The following is a 13918-nucleotide window of genomic DNA, read 5'->3' on the forward strand; positions in this document are numbered from 1 at the left end:
CCATCTACATTCCTGGAGCCCAGAGTTGCTGCTGTGTGTGATCTATGCAGGATTGCCTCCATTGCTTTCACTTAAAGGCTAAGTTCACCTTTTTAGGCAGAATTTCACTTTTCACTATCAATAGAAGCCTTTCCTAATGTCCTTTCTGCCCAAGCCATCCCAATGTGCTTATCTCTCACTTACCTAGTCCATGGCAGTTTTGAATCTTCACCTCTCTGTTCAAAATTTTTAAAAATGCTTTCGGAAACCTGACTTCCTATATCATCATATGACTATCCAGGTAACCTCATATCCCATCTTGCCTTACTGCATCACAGAACAGGGTGTGCTTTAACACTTTGGACCATATCTTTTAATTCCCCCTCCCCCCCCCCCACTTTCCTACTTCTTCCTTGGCCATACACAATACAATCTCCTTTGGATCTACCATCAGCTATGTAGTGCAAGTGCCTGCCTGATTTTGATACAAATTGAATTGATTGTACAGGTGGGTCCTCCTATTATAAGTCCATAGTTTTGGTAAATCTATACAAAATTGTACAGAGATTGTACAATCAGATTGCATAGTGCATACATCTCAAGTCTCCCGCGAGGTGCGGGAGTCACTTGCATTTCTGTGGCGGCTCCCGCACACCCGCACACCCGCAATCGCCTCGTGAACTCCCACTGATCATTCCCGACTGTTCTGTGTGCTCCTCCCCCGGCCCCCTCCATGTCCTCCTCTGCCCCCCCCTGTTCTCCTCGGGCCCCCGTGTTCTCTTCCGCCCCCCCCTCATCCCCTGCAGCCGGCTTCCCTCCTCTCCTCTTCCACTGGATGCGGGGGGGGGGGGGAGACTGTCAGGAATAGGACACAGTGAGCAAGATCGCTCCTGTGATAACTGAGCAGAGTACAGTGGAACCTTGGTTTACGAGTAACGCGGTTAATGAGTGATTTGAAAGAAGAGCAACTTTTTTTTTTTTAATCCTGACTCGGTGACTCAGTTTACGAGTGTTGTCTCACAAAAATGAGCAGGATTCAAGCCAATGGGGTGTGCAGTACCGCATTTGGCCAGAGGTACGGGGGCACCGGTGACACTCGGGAACAGTTCGAAGCCATTTGGAAATACGTGGAATCACTCGAAAATACTCGGAAATGTTTCCGAGCCTTTCCGAGCTCAGCCGAGCTGTCCCGAGACTCTCTAGCGCCCACCCCCCACATCTGGCCACATGCAGTATTGCATTCAACAGAAGTCAGCGCGGAAAGAATTATCTTTGTTTCCATTGACTATGGGGAAACTCGCTTTGATATGCGAGTTCTTTGGATTAAAAGCATTCTCCTGCAACGGATTATGCTCGTAATCCAAGGTTCCACTGTAATAATGTGCAATAATTATTCACTCTGGCCATTGAAGGTGGGAGGCGCCCCTCTTCAATGGAGGCATTGAACACCTCCAGCAGCCTTGGCAGTACCTGTTCACCGTATTGGGTAAAGACCTCCATGGGGAGACCATGTGGGAAAGGAGCACGCTGCCTTCTGTAGCTCCTCCAAAGTTAGAGGTGTTTCTAATAGTTGTCTAGCCCCCTCAGACAGGGAGGGTAAGTCAATACCAGAGAGGTAATTCTCAAGATCAGTATCTGAATAACCATCCCTCAACCCAAAAATGTCTCCGTGTAGAAGGATGCCAGCTCAGATATGATTTGTTCAGGATCGTTAACTGCTCGTCCACTGGAAGAGTGATAACTGGGGATTGTTGCTGAGATCTAGCAATTTTCATCAGTAGGTTTCATATTTTTTCCCCCTCCACATAGAAACCAAGCTTGGTGAAGAACCTCTTATGTTCTGCAGTGGAGGATCTCAGGCAATCCAAGGACTCCTGGGCCGACATCCATGCCTCCCTTGCAGAGTCTGTTGGGTCTGTAATATAGGATAGTTCCAGCTGTCATACCTGATCTCCCACCTGCTCCAGCAGAGCTGAAGAGTTTTATTTGACATTTGTGATTTCCACAATGAACACCCCTCTGAGGTATGCTTTGAACGTTTCCCATTTTTGTTTTGTGTCGGTATATTGAGATTGGAAAAAAGCCATCGATTTGGGCTGCTATCCATTCTGGTGAGGTGAACGGCTTAAGCCAGAAGGCATTGAGCTTCCAAGGGGACTTGGGTACTGAGGTGGGGGGCTGGGTAATCAACCATAGGACCACGGGGGAACGATCAGATGCTCCTTGCGGAAAGTATTCCACCCTGGAGGTATAGTCAATTATGTTAGGGGTACCTACACACAGATCAATACGTGACAGGGAGCCATGGGTTTTGGAGAAAAATTAAAATTGTTTTGTGTCTGGGTTACGTATGTGCCATATATCCGTCCAGCCCACCTCAGAGAGCAGGCGACTGAGAACTGTACCCCTGTCACCCCTAGGGGGGTGCCTATCCATTCTGGGGTCTAGGTAGCAAGTAAAGTCCCCCATGATTAGCAGTGGAATATCAGGCTTGTTCGCCAGGTACGACAGCAGCAACTGAAACACGTCTCCTGAGAACAGGGGTGAAATGTACACAAAAGCTAGAAGCACCCTTATGGTAAACAATTTGCAGTATAAAAATACACATCTGCCATTAGGCGTCTACCAATGAGTCAAGCTCCTGATAGGCCAACACTCACTCCACGGGAATAAGCAGAATGAGTGGAGTGATGCGCCTTGCCAACCTATGCATATTGCAGGAACCCCACATTGTCCCACAGGAGGTGAGTCTCCAGCAGGCCAATAATGGCTGGGTGGAATTTGCGTAGGCAAGAGGAGATCATGGTCTATTTCAGGGAGTTATTACTTCTCAGACATTCCAAAACACAATGGGTGTGGATGACATTGCATACTCATAGATCTGTACTGATAAGGGGGCCCAGTGGACATCAATGGTCCCCTAATAATCCAACCAGTCTGGGCACATCGATAACCTGGAGTAGTCAGCAGAAAATGCATTAAGCAAAGCATGCCCCTCAAGGGGGCTGTACATTAGAAGAACATTGTGAATAGGAGGCAGTCAATCTCACGCAACTGCATGGTGTATGAGCTGAAGAACAAACACAAACTTTTTACCAATTTAATTGTGACTTGCATAGACTTCTGTTAGAGCAGAACTCCGGGCAGGAATGCTATTACATATTTGTACAGGTGCTTCCATACCTTTAAAAATACTTTTGGTCTTACAGTGCACATTTCTATTGGCTGTCAGATATCCAGCCTCCCCCTCATATTTTGTTCACAGGACCGGTGGCTGATATGCCCTCTATTTCCTCATCCACCAGTCTTGTACAATCTCTTCTGTAGTTTTTAGTAGAGGCAAGGTAATCACGCTGCTGCTCATTGTGATAGGTGGAGCCAGAAGACTCAGACTCCCAGTCTGATCCATCCACTATGCTGTGTTATTGGATGCTCCGGCCACTGCACTCCTGGTCTGTCCCTCCTCCTATGAGGCAGACACTTCACTGGCAGACCAGAATGTATACGGCTCAGAGAAAGCAAACCTTATCACCAGTGCCGGGACAAGGTCATCTAGAGCCCAGGGTGAACATCCCATCGCCCACCCACGATGTATGGCCATTATACATCAACAAAGATCCCCATGCTTACCCCCAAGCATAAATTCATCCTCCTCCCAGCACAAATCTACCCCCCTACTGAAATTCCCTCCTTCCAAATCATTGGACCACCCCTCCCTCCCAGCTAAAATTCTCTCTCTACATATGCCTCCACCACAAATCCCCCCCCCCAAAAAAAAGTCCCCCTCCTAGCATAAACCTCTCAAATGTCCTCTCTGAGCACAATTTCTCCCCCGTTTCAAATCTCCCCTCTGCAAAAATGTCCCTCCCCCAATTACCCATCCTAGCACAAATCCCCCCAAAGCTCCCCTTCTAGCACAAATACCCCCCCCAATCATCCATAACAGCACACCCCTCTCCCAAAAAAAAATTCTCCTCCTAGCACAAATCCCTTCCCCTCTACCAAATCACCTTTTTTTAGCACAAAGCCCCAACTTCCCCCTCCTAGCACAAATCCTGTTCCCCGCCCCTCCCTCCCAACACAAATCCCCCCAAATCACCACTCCTAGCACACCTCCCCAAATTTGCCTTCCAGATTATTACCCTCCAATTTCCTCTTAACACAAATCCTCTCCCCTCAATCTCCTTGTGGTGCCCCTCCCACCTCACATGACACCACAGTGACCAGGGCAGCCGCCCCTCCTGCCCACACCTTGTCCCGGCCCTACTTATCACATCAGCTTCCCATATTATACTGTGGGGAAACAATGTGCAGTGTATGGACATAAAATGAGAGCCAAGCAGGGCAAAGCGATGGCGGGCGATGCCGCTGTGTGGCACACTTCAAATCCATTGTATACATGCCCACAGTCCCACCAACACAGGCTCTATATTCCAGGGCATGCTGGGATGTGTAGTCTCAGTTAGCGGCAACGAGCATTAATAGGAATTGACATTGCTGCTTCTGGGACACCTCCTCCCACACCCTTGGGACTGAGAAACTTTCAGAGCAGGATAATGACATCACAGCTTGAGTTTTGGACAAAATGCAAAGTTTTAAACAATATAATGTCAGTAGTTTTGCCTAACAGACTATACAGGACTACTGTGCAAATGTAATCACCACCCCAGAGTTCTCCTTTAAATGAAGTCGCAAGCCACAATAAAATCGGCAATGGGTGCAAATTGCACTGATGTGCGGCTTTGAAATTACTCTGAAGTAGCGCAATTTCAAAGCTGCACCGGTGTGAAAGAGGGCTAAGGGCCGGTTCACACAGCGAGCCGCGGCGAGGCGTCTCCGACTTACCTCGCCGCGACTTGCGGGGAGCTCAGCGGCGACTTGCAGAGGACTTCTGCATAGAAGTCAATGCAAGTCGCCCCCCAAGTCGCCCCGAAGTAGTACAGGAACCTTTTTTCTGAGTCGGAGCGACTCGAGTCGTCCTCTCAGAACGGTTCCATAGTACTGAATGGGGGCGACTTGCGGGAGCGAGGCGAGGCGAGCCGCGTCGCCTCGCCTCGCGTCGCAGTGTGAACCGGCCCTTACTGAGGGCAGTATAAATGTTCTTTTTGTTGACAGTTTCTGGTTGTGTTGTAGATGGATAAGTTACATGTGTTAGATACATTGTATTATTTACAACGCTGTGCTTTATGAGGAATCATGTTGTGAACTTCATATGTATGATGTTTCTTATAGTGACTATGTTAAATGTAAACACATATAATACCATAGAAGAGCTTGATGACCCTTTTCCATGATTTCCTTAATCTTCAGTTCCAAAAATTGGAGAGGATTTTCAGGACACATAATGCACAATCCACAGAGTAATGCCTGGAAACCGAACATAAAACCAAAATGTTAGCAAAGGTACAACAGCATTGATAGACTTACCCAAAACTGCAGTTTGGCTTATTTTATTTCATAGGCAGGAATATTTAGACTGGCCGCCAAACATTCCTGTAGAAGAGTCATATGTGGCACACACCCTACAAAACACCGTCTCCATCTTTTTTCATTTTGTCCTTCAAAATCTACTGGCTGAAACTGGACAATGTATTTATGAGGGCGAACCATCCATCCAGCCCGTATCATATCACTTGAGTATATATCACGGTACTTGCAGAATCTCTACCAGTACATTCAGAACCCTTATGCCACGTACACACGACCGGACTTTCCAGCAGAAAAGGTCAGACGGAATAATTTCATCGGATATTCTGATCGTGTGTGGGCTTCAGCCGACGGACCTAGAAATAGAACATGTTTTAAATCTTTCCGACAGAATCAATTCCTATCGGGAAAAACGTTTGTCTGTGTGCTAGTCCGACGGACCAAATACGACACAAGGGCAGCTATTGGCTACTGGCTATTGAACTTCCTTTTCTAGTCCCGTCATACGTTATCGCGTTCAAAATGAACGGACTTTGGTGTGATCGTGTGTAGGCAAGTCCGTTCAGACGAAACTCAGTCGGAAAGACCATCAGAGTTTATTCTGATGGAACGTCCGGTCGTGTGTACGTGGAATTATTCTTATGCCACATACACACGATCGGCCTTTCCGACAACAAAAACTTGGATTTTTGTTTGAAGGATGTTGGCCAACTTGTCTTGCATACACACAAATGTTGGCCAACAATTACGAACGTAGTGACGTTCAAGACGAATGCTAGTTATAGCTCCGGCTCATACTTGATTCTGAGCATGCGTGGACTTTTGTACACATGATCGGAAAGTCCGTCAACAAACATTTGTTGGCGGAAAATTTGAGAACCTGCTAGCCAACATTTGTTGGCAGAAAGTCCCACGACAAATGTTCGATGAAGCATACACACGGTCAGACTTTCCGCCAACAACTTCATAACCAACATTTGTTGTCTGAAAATCGAATCGTGTGTATGGAGCATAAGAATTGCTGCCAGGACCTCCATTGGTGCTTACAGAATCCTTGCCAGGGTTTCCAATGGTGCTAGCAAGTTCCCTGCCAGGACTTCCAGTGGTGCTTGCAGAATCCTTGTGAGGACTTACGGTATTCCCTAAAAATACCCTAGGCATAGCAAACGGTTATTTAACAACTTCAGCCCTGGAAGGATTTGCCCCCTTAATGATAACTGCATGGTCGTGCATTGCGATAACTGCATGGTTGTGCGATGTTGTACTCAAACAAAATTGTGCTTTTTTCCCCCCACAAATAGCTCTTTCTTTTGGTGGTATTTGATCACCTATGTGTTTTTTATTTTTTGCGCTATAAACAAAGAGCAACAATTTAAAAAAAATATATATGTTTTTTAGTTTTTGCTATAATACATATCCAAAAAAATATATATAAAAACAAATGTATTCATCAGTTTAGGCTGATATACATATTGTTCTACATTTTTTGGTTAAAAAAAAAGAAAATATCGCAATAGGCCTATATCGATTGGTTTGCGCAAAACTTACCGCATGTACAAACTATGCAATGAATTTAGGAACTTTTTTTTATTGTTTTTACTAGTAATGGCGGCGATCTGCAATTTTTAGTGGGACTGCGACATTGCTGCGGACAAATCTGACCCCAAATTACACAAAAAAAAGCACTGATCAATGTAAAAATGACACTGGCAGGGAAGGGGTTAACAGTAGAGGGCGATCAAGGGGCTAAGTGTGTTTCCTCAGTGTGTTCTAACTGTAGGGGGGATGGGCTGGCAGAGACATGACAGAGATCACTGTTCCCAATGACTGGGAACAGTAGATCTCTGTCATGCCATCTGTCAGAATGGGGATCCGCCTTGTTTACAAAGGCAGATCCCCATTCTGCCTCTGTACTAGGCGATCATGGGTCGCCGATGGACTTCGAGTCCTCCCTACCCATGGGCACACTCCCGCAGTGTGCAGCGGATGCTAGCGCGCGCCACCGGTGGCACGTGCCCGCTACTGCACCTGCAGGAGCTGCCATACAGCTATGCCGATCTGAGCAGGAGAGCTGACCTGCTGCCGTATAACGACTGCGGCTGGTCGGCTAGTGGTTAAAGTGACTGTAAAGGCTCGTTTTTTTTTCCTATGAAAATAACAAACATGTTATACTTACCTTCTCTGTTGCAGTGGATTTGCATATAGCAGCCCAGATCCTCCTCTTCTCGGGTCCCTCTTCAATGCTCTTGGCCCCGCCCTCCTGTTCAGTGCCCCCTTATACTTACGTGAATCCCATCGAGATCCAGCGTTGTGCATGTGCTTCTGGCTTTGTCGCTCCTCCTTGGGCAGATCTATAGCAGCGGGAGCCATTTGGCTCACACTCCTGTCAATCAACTCCAGTGATGAGGGAGCTGGGGCGGGGATAATGGACATAGCAGCGGAGCTTGGAAGCAAGCCTGCAGGAATGCCCCCATGGGAATCAGTTTCCTATTGGGGAGCACCAGCAAGAGAGGAGGAGCCCCCCCCCCCCATTTAAGTCTTCAACAACTAATGTCCTATACTTAACCCCTCCATCCTTAAAGCCCAACTCTGGGCAATACAAGTCCTAGTTTTTTCAGGATTGCTTTTTTCATTATATTCTGTGCCTACTTTCAATAAAATTGAAGTTTGTGGAGCCACATGGTATCTGTATCAGATGGCTGCAATACAGAATTGGGCACTTGAATCAAATTTTGCCATGTTTCAAATCTAGCCTTTTGATACAGGTGCAAGGCTAGGTTATTATGATATAAATATTTTCTATAGTTGTATTTTCCAAGTTTTAAATGATTTTGTAGACTTCCACTAATATTTTCTGGAGCCCAAGTACTGTATATCTATTTTAGTTTTTTCGTTACTGGTTGATAATAAATTTTAAGTGATAAATTAAAAGTGATGGTCTACGTATTGCAGCCGTGGTCCCAAAACGCATTCTTTTTTTATACCTATTGCAATATTTATTTAAATATTGCATTACTTTATTTAAAAAAATTGCACAATTCTTTATAAATGTTTCAGTGGGGATATGGTGAACAACAATCTAACACTGTGCCTACTCTATAGTACTCCCCATTACTGTTCCTAAACGCTTCTTTACCTCTTTACGATCCATGTTGATCCGCTTTATCTGGCATCAAAGTCTTTCGCGCATTCGCTATACATTGCTCACTTTTCCCAAGCTCCAGGGAGCAGTGGGGTTGCCAGGTTTTGAGCTTTACCACAAGGCGGCACTTTTTGCTTGGGTGCTGGAATGGTTTCCTTATCCCTTCACCAAGGCTTCCACCATGGTGGAACAAGACCTTCTTTGGGGCCATGGATGGGAACTACAGAGGCATTCTTCTTATCCCCTGACCATCTCTGGTATAAGAGGGGGATGTCCTCCCTTCTGTCTACTGATCCTTCTCCCCTCACGTCTTTATTTGATCACCCAGCTTTGCCCCAGGGAAGGGCTTCTTCCGCAGTGAGCTCGTTCGGTCATTCCTCTTGGCCTGTAGCTAATTCCTTTGTATGCTCCAACTCCAGTCCCCCTACTGTCCCTGAGGGACAGGGTAATTGTCTCACTGCATTTAGACTATCCACGTTCTGCTCTTCTCTATTCTCTTCCTCTCAGATTCATAGATCTTTTACTGGTTATGAACAGCTGTGCTCTCTTTCAGAAACACCTAGACATTTACTCTCCTCCATCTACAAATTGTTACATGCCCTACTACACGATCAACTCCCAGCTTACACCAGGAGGTGGTCCACGGGCTTTGGGAAGGAGCTTACTGTGGTCGACTGGCAAAAGTTGTTTTATACACAGGAAAAAAAAAATTTAACTTCTATCCAGATGGTACAGGGAGCCACATTCCCTACTAAAAAAATTACCATCGCCCCCCTACCTGTTGGCGATGTGGATCAGCTGAGGGAACCTTATCTCCACACTTGGTGGGATTGTAATATGATTCAACCCTTTTGGTCCCAGTTTTTCTTCATACATGAGGCCCTGTATAATCAATCAATGCCAATGGCGCTCCTCTCCATGCTCCCAGGCTCAGTTGCTCTGTTGTAATTTGCTGCGTTTTTTCCTGTTGGCAGCTAGACAACTTTTTTTTTTTCCTATTCTGGAGAACGACTTACACCCCCCCCCCCCCCCCCCCCCCATGCTGTCCATGTGGGTTTGCACTGTAAACAACATCATGTGCATGGAAGAGATGTTGGCTTCAGATAACGACATTGTCAACACCGTTCTTTGGCTTATCTGGATAGATTTCTCTAATTTGGATTAATTGAAAAACATGTTACAAATTGGTAACTGAAATGACTATGTCCCTTGATCGCTCCCTCTAGGCATACCCTGTCAGAATAGTTCGACCCCCCTCCCCCCTTTTTTTTTCTTCCTCATTCTCTTCCTAATGGTATTGGGCTCTATCACCTTCTACTTTTTTTTTTTTTTTTCATAATCTACTTCTTTCCTTTTCCCTTCTCTGTCTTATTTTTTTTTTTTAGATTCTTGTCCTCTTCTCCTCCTGATCTATTTGAAGGTCTGCACGCTCGGCCCTTGGTTTTCCCACATCTGATGCTTGGATTGTTTATGCGCTCTTTAGTCCGGTGTGCATACTTATGTCACTCAGTTGTACGTGATTTTATTTTTTTTCAACTTTCGTTATATAAAAATTGTACAAATGTTGTATATAAGCTGGATAAGAGGATCTACCTCTGTTGCTGTAATTATATCTTTTTTAATTTTTTTGTACTGAGCAGATTTCAGTGCCCAGGTGGCACAGGCCACTACCAGCAGCCTGTCAAAATCAATGACAAACTAAAATACAGTTCAGCTGGTGGTCTGGCCAGTAATGCTGAATACACACGACCGGACCTTCCATCAGAATAAAATCTGACGGTCTTTCCAACTGAGTTCCGCTGAAACGGACTTGCCTACACATGATCACACCAAAGTCTGTTTGTTTCTAACGCGATGACGTACGACGGAACTAGAAAAGGAAATTCAATAGCCAGTAGCCAATATCTGCCCTTGCGTCGTATTTGGTCCGCCGGAACGGTTTTCCCAATAGGAATTGATTCAGTCGGAAAGATTTAAAACATGCAAGTCAGAATCGATGAAAAAATTCGTACACAAATGCTTACGAATATTCTCGTACGACAAAGGCTTTTTTTGTTGTTTATTGTTTCTGATCATACGCAGTCTTTCTTTTCTGATTTTTCTTGTACAAAAGTCGTACAAAAACGGTACACATTGAACGAAAATTGTTCTGTTCCCGTAGGAGAACATTTTTGGAGTTCGACCCTTCGGGAATTTTTGTACGAAAATTTGGAATCAGCTGTTGAAAGTTGTATACACACTATATGAAAATTGTACGACAATTCTTTGGATGAAAGTGTTTGCCCGATTTTCTTATGTGTGTACGAGCCTTTAGGGTGTATATGAGAAAAAAAAAAAGTAGATACATTTTCAGCTGTTTTTTTTTTTTTTTTTGCTGTTGTCTCCTAAATAAAGGTGGAGCCTGCAGTGGACTCTCAGTGGTTTACGCCAACATCATACTCTGCAGACAGCGTGGCTCCTCTACATGTCAGTCACTCTGTGGAGAGCTGGAGAGGGGCATGGCAGTTGAATGTGACTATGGGGCTATAGATGCAGCATCCTGTACTCCAAAATCAGGAGAAGAGATACAAACTGACCATGCTGAGTCAGATCTGTCTCCATGCCTAGCATGGCCAGTTTGAAGCAGCATCAAAGGGAAACCAGCAGGATCTCGCACAGACAGGAGAGGGGATCTGATCTGCTCCTCCTCCTCCCGCCCCTCTCCTCCTGTGTCTGCCCCTCCCACACTCTAATCCCAGCAGTGCTGTGCCTTGGAAAAGGGGATATATGGGCAGGGCGTTTAAATCCCAGCAGATGTGCGGTGTCTAGGTGAAGACTACCGATGCCCCATCCTTGATGACTGAGCTAAACATCCATCCAGTCTGTGAGTGAAGTCTCCCCCCTCCCTCCCTTCTCTTTCCTGCCTCCCAGTACACTAATCTCAGATGTAAGGGGTGATCTGCGGGCTGTGATGTACGGGGGGAGGGGGGCTTTTGTGAGCAGAGACCCCCTAACATCAGAGTTTCCCTTTACACCAGAGTCCACAGCATTTCCCCTTACATCATAGCCCCTATCCCCCTCCTTTGAAGAAGGGTTTCCATACCACCCCTTACATCAGAGTTCCCCTTTACATTAGAGTCCACAGAGATCCCTCTTATAGTGTAAGTGTAAGTTCTGTAGACTCAGATGTAAGGGGGGGGGGGGGGGGGCTCTGCAGTCTCTGATTAAAGGGGGCTCTGAGGACTTCGATGTAAGGGGGTTTCTGCGGATCAGAGTTTCCAGTGTCCCCCCTTAAATCAGATTCCCTAAAGTTTTCCCTTACATCAGAGTCTGCAGATTCAGATGTAAAGGGGAACTCTGCAGATTCAGATATAAAGGGGAATTCTGTGGATTCAGATTTAAAGGGCAACTCTGTGGATTGTAATTAACAGGGGGACTCTTGAGGGGACATGGGAGTTCCGTCTGTACATCAGAATTTTCAGTGTTCTCCCTTAAATCTGATTCCTTAAAGTTTTCCTTTACATCAGAGTCTGCAGATTCCGATGTAAAGGGGAACTCTGCAGATTCAGATCTAATGTGGAATTCAGTGGATTCAGATGCAAAGGGGAACTCTGTGGATTGCAATTTAAGGGGAGACTTTTGAGGGGACAGTAGAGTTCCGTCTGTAGATCCAAGTTTTCAGTGTTCTTCCTTACATCAGAGTCTGCAGATTCAGATGTAAAGGGACCTCTGTAGATTCAGATGTAAAGGGGACCTCTACAGATTCAGATGTAAGGGGGAACTCTGCCGTTTCAGATGTAAGGGGGAACTCTGCCGTTTCAGATGTAAGGGGGAACTCTGCCGTTTCAGATGTAAGGGGGAACTCTGCCGTTTCAGATGTAAGGGGGAACTCTGCAGATTCAGATGTAAGGGGGAACTCTGCAGATTCAGATGTAAGGGGGAACTCTGCAGATTCAGATGTAAGGGGGAACTCTGCAGATTCAGATGTAAGGGGGAACTCTGCAGATTCAGATGTAAGGGGGAACTCTGCAGATTCAGATGTAAGGGGGAACTCTGCAGATTCAGATGTAAGGGGGAACTCTGCAGATTCAGATGTAAGGGGGAACTCTGCAGATTCAGATGTAAGGGGGAACTCTGAAGATTCAGATGTAAGGGGGAACTCTGAAGATTCAGATGTAAGGGGGAACTCTGCAGATTCAGATGTAAGGGGGAACTCTGCAGATTCAGATGTAAGGGGGAACTCTGAAGATTCAGATGTAAGGGGGAACTCTGAAGATTCAGATGTAAGGGGGAACTCTGCAGATTCAGATGTAAGGGGGAACTCTGCAGATTCAGATGTAAGGGGGAACTCTGCAGATTCAGATGTAAGGGGGAACTCTGCAGATTCAGATGTAAGGGGGAACTCTGAAGATTCAGATGTAAATGGGAACGCTGAAGATTCAGATGTAAATGGGAACGCTGAAGATTCAGATGTAAGGGGGAACTCTGCAGATTCAGATGTAAGGGGGAACTCTGTGAATTGTAATGTAAAAGGGGACTCTTGAGTTTAAATCCTTAATTAAAAATGTTATGCATTTTGCATACTACAAAAAGAAAAAAGCAATACTAAAGTGTTTTGGGTTTGGCTTGAAGAAAAGGTGGCAATGGGGCCCTCTGGAGAACATGTGAAAGGGTCTCGCTGTAGGACCATAATAAAGGGGCCTGGCCACCCGGTATGGAAGTAAAGGGCCCGGGATCAGTGGAGGGGTCAGGGGGGCCCTTCATGGTTTCTTCCCCCAGGGCCCCGAAGGTTCTAGTTATGCCTCTGATAGAAGTATATGTATAACACACATATACGGGACTTCATATTTGCTGATCACATAAAGTGGAGCACAGACAGCTCAGAGTGCGGATGTCATGGGATCGGAGGTAGGTTCTCCTATTGAGGTGAATTGCAGGTAAAGCAGGTGTCACGTAGCCTTGAGCTGGTGACAGAATTCCGATAGACACGAGCCCCAGGAATGTTACATGCCCTCCCGGGGCTGGCAGTTACACCCCGCGTCCCGGAATGGAAGTTCCAGGCAGTGCAGTGATTGCGGACACAGGTTACCTCGTAGATCTGGGGCAGGCTGTGCTGCCTGATGTAGCTCCGGAGCGGGCCGCCTGCATTCCGCAGAGAAGCCATAATCCCAGTGTTGGGTCCGACCGATCGCCGCCTGCACTTCGGGGAGTAGCGTCCCCTCCGCTTGTCTCCTAGAAACAAGCCTGCGAAAAGTCTCCGCCTCCACAGCCACGCCCACACCCTGTCTCTGCTCAAACAGACACGCCCACTCTTAGAACACAGCCGACCAGAAGTCCCCGCCTCCCTCCCCATCAGCCCCTCCCACACTCAGTCTGCAGTTGTATGACCAC

At 46.3% G+C, this 13918-nt stretch overlaps 1 protein-coding gene across 2 annotated transcripts in view; it reads right to left on the minus strand.

Annotated features, from left to right (window-relative positions):
- FBXL13 (F-box and leucine rich repeat protein 13) overlaps positions 1-13780 on the minus strand; it is a 234129-nt gene extending 220349 nt beyond the window's left edge. For both annotated transcript variants that reach the window (XM_077471772.1, XM_077471773.1), the window contains exons 1-2: positions 13617-13780; positions 5243-5346 (exon numbers count right to left, since the gene is read on the minus strand). In XM_077471772.1, the coding sequence (XP_077327898.1) occupies positions 5243-5346; positions 13617-13691 (179 nt within the window). In that variant the 5' untranslated portion in view covers positions 13692-13780. The remainder of the gene's footprint in view (positions 1-5242; positions 5347-13616) is intronic.
- Positions 13781-13918: the final 138 nt, after the last annotated feature.

This window comes from Lithobates pipiens, unplaced genomic scaffold, assembly GCF_037356315.1.
Source record: "Lithobates pipiens isolate NorthernLeopardFrog02 unplaced genomic scaffold, aLitPip1_a1.2 Scaffold_8, whole genome shotgun sequence".
Classification (NCBI taxonomy): domain Eukaryota; kingdom Metazoa; phylum Chordata; class Amphibia; order Anura; family Ranidae; genus Lithobates; species Lithobates pipiens.